Source organism: Cebidichthys violaceus, unplaced genomic scaffold (assembly GCF_023349555.1).
Source record: "Cebidichthys violaceus isolate CVI_PGR_0920_01 unplaced genomic scaffold, fCebVio1.0.p SCAF_71, whole genome shotgun sequence".
NCBI lineage: Eukaryota > Metazoa > Chordata > Actinopteri > Perciformes > Stichaeidae > Cebidichthys > Cebidichthys violaceus.
In genome coordinates, this window is record NW_027176939.1 from 998,239 (window position 1) to 1,010,676 (window position 12,438).

At 38.2% G+C, this 12,438-nt stretch overlaps 2 protein-coding genes across 3 annotated transcripts in view; both read right to left on the minus strand.

The window, feature by feature from the left end:
* Positions 1-12,438, minus strand: part of zgc:162780 (uncharacterized protein LOC555377 homolog) — an 84,643-nt gene that overhangs the window by 43,013 nt on the left and 29,192 nt on the right. The window lies entirely within an intron of this gene.
* Positions 4,481-7,558, minus strand: LOC137891883 (coiled-coil domain-containing protein 106-like). Of its 2 annotated transcripts, XM_068736688.1 has the most exons (6): positions 7,523-7,558; positions 6,669-6,747; positions 6,468-6,533; positions 6,091-6,210; positions 5,774-5,974; positions 4,481-5,221 (listed from the first exon to the last, which is right to left on the minus strand). In XM_068736688.1, exons 4-6 carry the CDS (start codon positions 6,107-6,109, stop codon positions 4,914-4,916), a joined length of 528 nt encoding a protein of 175 aa, XP_068592789.1. In that variant the 5' UTR covers positions 6,110-6,210; positions 6,468-6,533; positions 6,669-6,747; positions 7,523-7,558; the 3' UTR covers positions 4,481-4,913. The 2 variants fall into 2 exon arrangements, with proteins under 2 accessions (XP_068592789.1, XP_068592788.1); XM_068736687.1 differs by lacking the exon at positions 7,523-7,558 and having other exon boundaries at positions 6,669-6,916.

The following is a 12,438-nucleotide window of genomic DNA, read 5'->3' on the forward strand; positions in this document are numbered from 1 at the left end:
TCCCCTGACCACGCGTCCCTGGTGGAGTATTTGCAAAGCGTAACTTCCAGCGGCAGGCAGTCCACATAGGAAAAAATGCCAAACTTGCATATGCGTTGTCCGACGGTCGCAGACATTCCCGGCCGCGCTGGCCGGAGTCCCGCCGGCACCCCCGACGTGTACTAAAAGTGGTACAGCGGAAGATAGACTTAGGCTGGCTAGACATTCCTTTTCAGTTAGAGTAATTCCTTTGAAAAACATCAGTTTTTCCAGGCTGATTGGTACAGACCTGTGGATTAGACTCAAGGAGTTGTCGTAATCGTTTCCTTTCTCCTTCTTGCAAGTGAGCGTCAGACGCAGCAATGTTGATGTAATCTTCTACTTTCATTCGCACAGGCTCCAAAGAGAGAATGGGCGGGGGAACAGAACTTATTAGTGACAGATTACGAACTGGATAGTTCTTTGTCATTTGGGTGTTTGGTTGAGTTTTATGATCTCTATTCTGTGGCATGTTGGCACTACCGGGCTGGAATGGATCGGTAACAGAGGGGTTGGACTTAAAACTATATGCTTTATCAGCCACATTGATTACCATTCCGACACTAGAAATGGAATTAAGCCCGAGGACCATACCATAGGCTAGAGTTTTCGGTTCTAGTGCAGCAACAGGGAGAGTGGCCACGTTTCCTTGAAGATCCACACTATATTGTGGGCAGGAACCAGGAGGAAGGGTTACCTGTACACCTCCAGCACAAAACAGAGGACCTGAGTCTATCAAAAGGTGGACCTGAGGGGTTATTTTTGGGAAAGGGGTTTAAATTGTTAATACCCACTCTTTGGTTGTATTCAATCTCTTGTTCATGGTCTTTTTCTAGTTGATGGCCAAGGCAAACTAAATCTTCAACAGTGTCGACCCCTGAACTGACTAGCAAGAAGTGATTTAATGTTTTTTTAAAATCAATTTAACAATGCCAGCTTCTGTGAGAGAAGGATTCCATCTTTTACATAGTGCTCTATATGAGAAAGCAAAATCTCTGATTGTTTCATTCTCTTTTTGTCTTCTGGTTCGTACACGTTCAGCCAGCTCGTCTTCATAGTCTTCTGAGAGGAAAGCTGCTAGGAAAACAGTTTCAAACTAGTTATCTTTGATAGGGCGATTTCCCACCAGTCGCAGTAACATGAAGTACTCTTCTGAAGGTGGCAAGAATATCAGCGTCAGATAAGGGATGTAGGGCAAGAAAATCATGGCATTTGGCTAAGTAGTTGAGAGGGTCAGGGTCATCATTATGCATTCCATAGGTCGGGAAAGTTATCCTGATATGGTCACTTTTTATTACAGCTGGCGTTGAGTTTTCAGCAGTGGACAACTTATCCACTGGATAAGCGCTAGAGCTTAAAGAAGATGGGTTAGATTTAGCTTTCACCATGAGAGATTCCATTTTTTTCTTGAGAAGAGGTTTTCTGTTCAAAACTTTGAAATCTTTCTTTATTTTCCACTTCCACTTTTCCAAATGTTGAAGTCCATTTTGTTGTCTCAGTACTATTTATTTCAATGGTTTTTGATAATCTACAGATACTTTGAGTATCTGTTTTAAAAGCTTTGAGCTCCTGTTGTATTTCCACTTGAAGTTGCTCCGTCATAAAGCGGATCTCTGATAGAATGGAGGTTTCAGAATGTTTCACTTTCTCTTCCACAATCATCTTGATTCCTTTCACTATTTTATCCATTTCCAATTCCAAAAAGTTGACGATGGTTTGTACTTATTTGATCGACAAGAATCTTAAGTTGTTCATTCACAGAATTTTGATTTCCTTTCAAGCAATCTGTCAGCTCTTTTATTGATCGACTTTGTTGGCCCAGTTCTTTTTGCATCCTATCCCAACCCTCCTGGGTTTTTTCTGCAATCTGATTCAAGTCTCGGCCTGGAGTGGGGATTACTCCTGGGAGTTCACATTGAGACTGGGATAGTGAATACGGAGTGGAAGCTGCAAGATTTAGAGCACCTCCTCCTGGATCTGGGGAGTGATGCACATCTTCAGTTTCACAAGCAATTGATTGATTGATAGTTGGTAATTTATCCATGTGGGGAGAATATATGGGCCATGTACGACCCTGGACGCCAGGTGCCACTAATGAATGCTGACTTGGAGTGGGAAAGTCTGTAAGTGTGCACTAAATCTATGGCTTGCACCATAAGTATTGTCAGGAGTTTCTATGTCAAGTGAAACTGATGGAGACCTTGAAGCAGGCTGTAGATTATCCATAATTACAATATGTAGCTGGTATATGTCTGACGGAATTGTGTGATATGTGTGATTTTTACATGTCACATCATCAAAGGTTATTCATCACAATAATCAAACCAATTTAACCATAATAGTAATGAAAAGCAGGATGCACAACGTTTAAATCTTCCAGAGCATATGCAAATCCAACCAAAATACTAGACATGAAAACCCCCAAAATTGCAACTTTAAATCTTAAACTTAATCTGTAACTTAATGTCATGGCTCGAGCCCCACGTTGGGCCCCATTTCTGTAGCGTAGGTTTTGCTCAGAATTACTCTAAATACACGTTGGGCTCCAGAAGGGAGAATAATACAAATTCTACCCTGTTAATCTAAATAAAAATATTTCTTTGAAGTCAATTGTATTTGATGCAAACATCATAAATCAAATCAATATGAATAGTTTCTTTTATTAATACAGAATTAAACACAAAAAGGATCATTAAATCAAATAAACCACATGACCGAGTCCAGATATACAAATGACATGTCCATTGGGTGATCTAAAATTAAATGAGGACTCCCGGTAAATGTCAATTGTTTATATGCAAGTGATATGGTGTGAGTGGCATGCGTGTGTGAGTGGGGTTGTAGGTCCATTCCAAAGCTAAAGGAATATATGGCAGTTCATGGTTTGTAGTATGGAGGAAGGCAGTTCATTTCAGTCCCTTTCAGTTTATTTCAAGGTGTGTAGGTGTTTTAGGGAGAAGAGAAGGAGAAGCCTGGAGAGTTGCATTTAAAGGGGGCTGATCTTGAGGAATGGGCGAAGTTAAGGAGGCCCAAGCTGGTCCAAGCTGTAGGAGAACAGGATTCCCGTTTCCACCACCTGCTCCCGGGATCAGCACACCTCCAGCAAGGCCTTGTCCTCCAAGAAAGCTGTGTATCCAGCCGGTTCATGGACTTGCTCATCCGATTTAGTTTAGTCTATTTCACTATTTCTTAGTTTAGTGTAACAGTTCCAGAAACTGAATAATAACTTCAGTAGCTTCATTAGTCACTCTCACTCCTCTCTGTGTTCTCCTCCATGCAGCTTTGGTTAGTTGATTGGATTTTTCCCCTTCCCCCAGCTCACAGGTGTGTCTCATTTACAGCCTCTCTTTCCCCACCTTCTTTTCCTGTCAGGTGGGAAAAGGGCTACTCTATGTATTTTTGTTCTGATACACTGTGCAGGACCCTAGTTTAGATACAGCAACAGCAAGCTACACAAAAAAGTGCACACTTTAACTGTTTTCATATGTTAAAACCTTCGGTACCCGCCATCCAACCTTCATATGAACTTTATTAATTATGAATATTTTAACGACAAAAATGAATTCCAGTTCCAATGTTCCTTTAGGTTTTAACAACGCTCAAACAAGGAGGAAACCTATTTCTGAACGTTGATTGGCTGGTTTGAATTCCCAGCTCATGTGTGACCGCAGTAAGACAAGATATTAATAACAGTAAGATGAGGGAGCAAACACTGTATTAAGGATGGGCGTACATAACAGGGAAAAAAGCAATTTTCTAACCATGATGCATAATTTTTCTCATGTAAAGTTGTTTGTTCTTTCAGGTTTAAATGGTAACACTTTATTTTAAGGTACATCTATTCACCATTAATTAGTTGCTTATTAACATGCAAATTAGTAACATATTGGCTCTTAATTAGTCATTATTAAGTACTTATTAATGCCTTATTCTGCATGGCCTTATTATACAACCAGTAAGCCATTAACTAAGAGTCTTCCCTCAATAACCTCAGAATTATTGCTTATTAGTACTAAGTAAGGAAGTTGTTGTATATGAATTACGATCTCAATATGTTTTGCTTAGTATGGACTTTATAAGGTGGTAGTACCCCAAGAATAGTTATTCTCCCTTAATACCACTTAATGAATATGGTCTGTTCTTACATAACAAAACACAAAACTACAAATGTTAATAGTGTCCAAATAACTCTAAATTAAGTCTTTGTTACTTAGAATATGTTCCCCATACTAAAGTGACATCTTGATCATTACTAATTCACTAATAGTTGAACACTTATTAACCAACACATGCTCCCTAATCTAAAGTTGCCTCCTTTTCACAATTAGTTAATATATTATAGCCCATAACTACAGCAATAAACAAGTGATGGGTTACACCTTTGAAAAAATGGATCTATCTATAGGTTCCCTCTCATTCAGTGGTAGAATAACAAAGACAGCACAAGTACAAATACCTCATTTATTAAACCACTGGTTCAGGTTTTCCCAAGGCTGACAACAAATACTGCTCAAACAGGTAATGGGGTCTTCCTGAAATTTCAAACACTGACAACTGTATCAGTGTATGTAAATATGTCATACAATATGATATCAAATGTATAAGCAGGTCATACTGTATGATAATACAGGTACCCTATTGTTGAAAAACACTGCACAATATAAAGTACAAAAATACAAAAAATTTAAATCTAAAAAATATAAAACCTGCACAGCTCAACATGACTTGTCAAAGGTTAGAACAAATGTACTGAACTGTACAAACATTGCACTTCCACAGCCTAAACTTGCTCTATAATTACTGCATCAGGTGATTTATTCCCCTGTGCACAAATATTTCACTTTTCTAATACAATATAACAGAATTTTAACTGAACAAAGAAGCTCACTTAAGTCTTAATATTTCATCAACAAGGGGAGGAGTTGACATTTGGCCTTCATGTCCTCTATAATGCTCTTCTTCTCAGGGGTTATGTGCGTTGCACACCTCTTAGCAAAGGACTGCAGGGTCTCAGTTGCAGGATCATACTTCAGGGTGTTGAAGGTTACAGGATCCACAATGTTGAGCTCTGCAATTGCAGCAGTCATCTTGATGGTTCCCCGGTCCACACCATTTATTCTGAAGGCTTCAGTCATGGTATGGACTTTGCTTAAGCTTTTCAAGACTTTTTTATATCTGCTGATAACCTCAGCTGGCCCTTTCACTGAAAAATATATAAAACAAAAACAAAGAACATGAAAAATGAGCACAAACCACGGCTTAAGGTCAGCTGAAATTGCTCAAACTGGTCACTTCTCTTTTGATAAAAGTATGAAGCATATTCTAGTAATTGAAGAATCTGCTCATCTCCTGATATGATTCCACGCACAATATGTGGTTCAGAATTCAATACAAAAATGATACTCTGTAAGATCTGTTTAGTTGGTAAGTCTTATGGTTCCGAATTATGTTTAATTCTGAGAGACAAATCTTTCTAGCAATACATTTAATGATGGATAATAATTAGTGTGAATGCTGCAAAATAAAATGGAGCTTTATTTTTGATGAAAGCCAAATTTTTTACTTTAGACATTTAATTTTTATTTATCATCAGATTCCTAGTATATTCAGAATCTAGAACTGAAGATCTGTATTTTTGCCTCATAATTACTTCAGGACATATTTATAACAGCTCTTCCAACGCTTTTATTAATACTTATTTTTCATGACCACTTGGTGCTAACAGGGCAGGTGGTTCAAGTTATGCCATTCTTACCTCTTACATGAGCTTTTCCAGGCACAGCCACAGTTGCAGATGCAGGTGTCTGTGTCCGACGTTTCTTCCTTCTTTGGATGAGAACATCACTGTCCGAGGACTCACTGATGTCTGGAGAAGATGGGGGAATGACGTCATCTTCATCCATGTTGCCATCATCATCCTCGTCGTCGTCCTCCAAAGTAAATACTTTAGGTTGAGCTTTGATCAAATAGAGGATAGATGAGACAAAGATCAGATTGTTATAAAAATATATCACACCGTTCATTACAATTACATTATATTTTGCAGATACAAGTTGCTCCCAAATCACTCACATGATCTCTTCTTTCCCATGATTTGCTCACGCAAGAAATTGCGCTCTTGCTCAAGATCCTTTATTATTTTTTCTTGCCATTGGATCCTGGCTTCCAGGAACTCCACTTTGGAAATTTATCCTTAAAAACAAGAGAGCAGGATACAAAAAAGATTATGATTTGACAGTATTAAATGAGTGAGACAGAGAGAGAATGACATGCATGCAACAAAGGTAGTGGACCAGATATGGTGTGTGCCTTAATTTGATTTGTAAGCACACACATGTATACTGACAAAATCTGCCAACAACTTTAATCTCAGGTGGAAAAAAACACGCAAGAAATGAAACTCATTTTAGACAACAAAGATACACTGCTAGAAAATGAGAAATCATTACCTGATCCAATGCTGCTTATGCTGCTGCAACTTGGAGCAGAGCCTTTATCTCCTTTATCTTCAGGACCTACAGTATGGCATAGGTACAACAAAATGTATACATATAACATATGAATAGATGACTTTAAACGTTTAAACACATTTGGACAAGATAATTATTTAAGAATTACAGTTCCTTGAAAGTTAACAAAGAAAAATTTACCATCCAGATCATTTTTGGTCACCTCTGTCATCGAGTCATCTTTAGGGACTTTTAGGGACATTTTCTTCTTTGCCTTAGGCTGTAAAAATATAAATAAATTAATGTAACTTAATAATAATCTACACAAGATTCAAAAGCTCTTGTTAAATGACTGCATAGTGCATAACTTATTTTTCATTATAAAATGTGGTTCATACCAGAGATGGGACCAACTCACACATGTGCAAGTCTCAAGTAAGTCCCAAGTCATTTGTCTTTGGGCACGTCAAGTCCTGCATAGGTCAAGTCAAGTCCAAGTCAAGTCACCTTATTATTGCAATTTCACCCGCAGAATCTAATCTAAATAAAGTGTAGACAATATATTAGAATAGAAGAGAAGAGAAAATCTATTCTATTCTATCATGACAACACCATTCTCAGTCTGTACTCATACCAAGTAGTTTTAGATAATAATTTGATATTTTATATTCAATCCCCCCCTCTCCCTCTCTCTCCCACTCCCTCTCTCTCTCCAGCGGTCCTTTCAAAATAAATGCATAAAAAGTCCGGGGAAAAAAACAAAAAAAACACCGACTGAGCTGGTGCCTTGCCGGTGAGAAGTTATTTTTTGTCAAGTCAAGTCAAAAGTCATCAAAATAGCGACTCGAGTCCCCATCTCTGGTTCATACTAAGTTAAAGCATTACGCACCTGCACTCAGCTAGCTTAACATTACATTAGCTAATTAGCCTCGACACTGCAGATAAACGGGAGGGTTTACTATTCTTTAACTATGTAAACGGCCCGGGGACGAGTGTTATGATGTGCTTACAAAACTCAGGGGGACTTTCAATTAACAGGCTAGCGCTTAACTTACCATTTTTGTTACACGAATTTCCCTCTTCACTCTCCTAGCGGTGAACGAAACGGCAAATAGCCACCTCTCACCTTCTCCGGATCTTTGACGTGACTGGTGGCTCCCTTTGGATGATTGGATGAGGATGTCACATGACGGCAGAGTAACAGTCAATGATTGGATGAGAGCAACACATCGGAGGAGCACGGCTACGGATTGGTAGATTCTTATGTCAGTCATTACTCTACAAAGTGGGTCACTTTGCGCCTTTTTTGAAGCAGGACTGCGAGGTTGAAACCCATTTCATATATAATAGGAAAAAAAAAAAAATCGACATGGTATGAGATAAAAAAAAAAATGAAATTATCAGAAGAAGATGTTGGGTTACGAGTTTTTGAGTCGAATACATTTTAGACAGTGCCCCAAAGAAAACTACAAATTTACCAGATGGTTAATGAGAGAAGGCCTACTTCGAAAATGGATGAAATGCCCCTCTTGCTCTCATGTTATGAAGTTGAAACGGACCTACGACAAAAAGGAGGCAGCATGGTGAGTAGAACAACTAGAAGTGTGCCTTATTTATTAATTTTCTGTGTGTAAGCAAAGGGGAGTGTGCAGCATGCAGCCATCCAAGATCTGCTAGAATTCAGTGCCAAATCCTATATTTTACGACAATGTTTTTAATACAGGAGCTATGAGTGGTGTACACACAAAATATATATAAGTCACATCTACAAAGTCACAATACAAATCACACACAGCTGCAAATTTTTAAGTAAGCTACTGTTTATTTGGTAGAGATAGGGGTGCTCATGTTTCCACAAAGTTCTACATGTGTACAACATCTGAAATGAAAAATGCCTTTTTTTTTTTTTTTTTTTACAGTTTTAGATCACGTTCCTGGTCATATTGTTCACCTATTTATTATTATTCAATCAGCTTGACTTTAAACTTGTACATGCACAGGGATTAATTGATTGATATCACCCTTTTCATGCTGTGGCACAGTGACAAGTAGAGTAGAGTAGACACAGCTAAATTTACTCAAATGTCTAACCCGATTTAAGGTGTAACAGTTGTAGATATTACTTGTCATGTAGGCCTAGAAATGGGACTGTTCTGTTGTGCTTTGAGATTGCATGGGGGGAGGGAATCACAAGGGCTACTAAGAGTACAAGTGCACCTTGTCCAATCCCAATCTTAGCTGTTTCAACACCTATACGTAAATATCTATGTCCCCCTCTTCATCTTCATTTATGTTAAATTTTTTATTTAGTGAAATCAGTACAGTATCATGGGTTTTTATTTTTATAAATTAACCTTTGGATTTAATCATCAGGATTTGCCGAGATTCCTGTCACAAAGGGAAAACGGTATCAAGGTCCATCCGAAGTGGCTCCATATTTGAGAAATCGCACCTTCGACTGCATACGTGGATGCATTACATCTACAGGTGCGTGGTTTTACATTGTATAATAACAAAAGCCATCAAAGACAAACTCTAACTCGGACCATAATGTTTTCTTTCAATGTTCTCACTATACTGTTGGTTGGGATGGGTCCTATAAGAGCCAATGCTTACGAGACATGAGTTTATACAGTATATAGGAAGAATTCTGAATATCAGTCGAATTTATCAAGTATGTGTAATTGTATAAGTGCTGGGTTGTGAAGAGTCCAATGTAGTACAAAGGTCTTGTGGATTTTTAGGTTTTAGGTGGTTCCTGGAAATTGTCTCAAAAGAACTTAACTTTTTTAAACAGACACTTCACTGTGCTAATTTACTCAGTATCCATTTTTAGTTTTTTTTTTTAAAAAGCAGATTTAATTTGTTTTGGGGTTTTATTCCATTCCTCCCCTCATATAGGGAATGTTCTTCACCCTACTTTGCTTTTTGAGATTTGTTGTTTCAGGTTAAATACACTCTTATATTCAGGCTATGAGTATCTGCTGTGTCTGCAAATGGGACTGCAAATGAGAAATTATGGTTATAATCAGGGTGCGATTTGCCGGTGGGGATGGTGGGGATTTCCCCCCCTCTGGTTTACACGTCCTACCCTCTGCTGAATTATTTTTATCCTCGGTGGGGACAAAATTTATCCCCCCCACCCAAAGTATTTCACTTTTTACATCGTAATTATTAACAATCAAAATACAAAGGGTCCGTGTTCATTTTGATTGTGCTGTGATTTTGATCTACCGGGAGCGAGTCAGAGGCGTTGCGCTCGCAGAAAGCAGTTTTATTTTGAAAACCAACCGGATTTTCTTGCGTTTCACAAGTCCAACTTCCTGTCTGCGTCATCCACGCCAAAACAAAAGCTTAAATCAAATGGAGAAAAAAATTAAAAGAATCCAGAGCAGCATATCGTCACATTTTACAGGACCACAACAAAAAATTCAGAGAGAAAAATATAACAGAAGATGAAACAAGATCTGACATTGCTGATCGGATGGTGGACAGCAGCATCTCCCTGGCTGAGGAGAGCTCCCAGGCCGCGGGATCACTTGCTAATCCCTCGCCCCCCGAAACTATGGTTGGGGGCTGCATTGAGCCGGGTCGCTTCGCTAAATGGCGAGAGGGTGAAGTGAGTCATCAGAGCAGACTGTTTTCATAGTCTGACCTATAGTCTACCCGATTAACCATTTAAAAACAAAAACAAAAACATCTTGACAGCACATTGTGGTAGTTCATGTTTTCTGTTGAACTGATATCGGGAAAGAATTAAAATTTTATTTTTATTTGGCAAATTTAAAAACAATATTTTGAGAAAATATTTCTGCAAATGCAGTGGTTACGTTCACGTTCAAAATAGGCCTACCACCTACGTTATGTAGCCTAAGTGTAAGGTTTATCTACACAAGAATCAACAGTTTTCATGTTTTCACACTGTTGTGTGGTAATTTTTCTGAATAAAATGTTTCTCAAAATTATCCCCCCCTCTGGTTTTTTCACAAATCGCACCCTGGTTATAATTATGGTTGTAAAAAGACTAATGACAACTTAAGAAATTGGTTTTAACCACCCACTTCTAAATTGTGTCATTGAAATATTTATCTGGTTGATCTATTACAGATTTGCCCAAGGCCTTCGACTGAGGCAAGTGGACATGCTGCAGGAAGGAATTACTCGGAGTTCTGCAACTCTGAGTAAACTTGCAGACAAGCTGCGGAGAGTTTGCAAATCAGGAATGAAAAGAATGAGAAGAGGAGGCAAGCAGACTGTTGGACAAAGAGCAGAGCTTGTTATGATAGATGAAAGCAAATTTGGCCATAAAAGAAAGGTACAGAGACAATATACAATATAAACCTGTTTTTGCCTGAGGTGCTTGGAGGTGTATCTCCTGTATCTCGAGAAGTAACTACTGCATTATGGAATAAGATACATTGTAGTTCATTGATGCAATCGAGGGGAATGTCGGTTTTAAGAAACTACATTATTCCTACACCCCAGAACAGTTCAATATTTGTAAACATGCACCACTACTCCAAAGCTAAAGAGAACTTTTGAATTTTTGACTTATGATTTATTCTCTCCCATTTCCCACCATTATTGCAGAATCATTGTCCTCATTTTTAAGTATTTTAAGTCTTGTGAATTTCAGTACAACAGAGGACGGGCAAGCAAGAGGAGTTCCTGGGTGTTCGGAATGCTAGGGATTAAGGATGACATTCTTAAGATTGTGATCCCATTCTTAAGATTGTGCATCACCATTCAGCCAGGCATCTCTTGCCTCAAATAAAGAAGCACGTTCGTCGTGGAAGCTCCGTCATTTCAGATGGGTGGAGATCTTACCGCCGTCTTCAGGATGAAGGTTACAATCACCTGACTGTCAACCATCAAGATTTTTTTGTTGACCCTGTTACAGGTGCACATACACAAAACCTGGAGAGATTTTGGGGTATTTGCAAGTCAACTATCTGGAGACAAAGAGGGAACCGCACACAAAAACTGTTGAGGGATCACTTAGATGTAATTGAGTGGACTTATTGGCGTGGAAACCATCACAATAACGGAACACTTGGAATGCTTTTGCATGACATTAGGAAAAAATATCCAGTATGAAACCTGTCTGAAATGTAGATAAAGATATCAAGTTGATATTTATACTACCACTCAAAAGTTTTGACACACTAAATGTACTGTTACCTCTGAGAAAAGGCTATTATCATGGACATGAAGGCCAAATGCCAACTCCTTCCCTTGTTAAAGTATTAAAATTCAAGTGAGCTTCTTTGTTCAGTTAAAATTCTGTTATATTGTATTAGAAAAGTGAAATATTTGTGCACAGGGGAATAAATCACCTGATGCAGTAATTATAGAGCAAGTTTAGGCTGTGGAAGTGCAATGTTTGTACAGTTCAGTACATTTGTTCTAACCTTTGACAAGTCATGTTGAGCTGTGCAGGTTTTATATTTTTTAGATTTAAATTTTTTGTATTTTTGTACTTTATATTGTGCAGTGTTTTTCAACAATAGAGTACCTGTATTATCATACAGTATGACCTGCTTATACATTTGATATCATATTGTATGACATATTTACATACACTGATACAGTTGTCAGTGTTTGAAATTTCAGGAAGACCCCATTACCTGTTCGAGCAGTATTTGTTGTCAGCCTTGGGAAAACCTGAACCAGTGGTTTAATAAATGAGGTATTTGTACTTGTGCTGTCTTTGTTATTCTACCACTGAATGAGAGGGAACCTATAGATAGATCCATTTTTTCAAAGGTGTAACCCATCACTTGTTTATTGCAGTAGTTATGGGCTATAATATATTAACTAATTGTGAAAAGGAGGCAACTTTAGATTAGGGAGCATGTGTTGGTTAATAAGTGTTCAACTATTAGTGAATTAGTAATGATCAAGATGTCACTTTAGTATGGGGAACATATTCTAAGTAACAAAGACTTAATTTAGAGTTATTTGGACACTA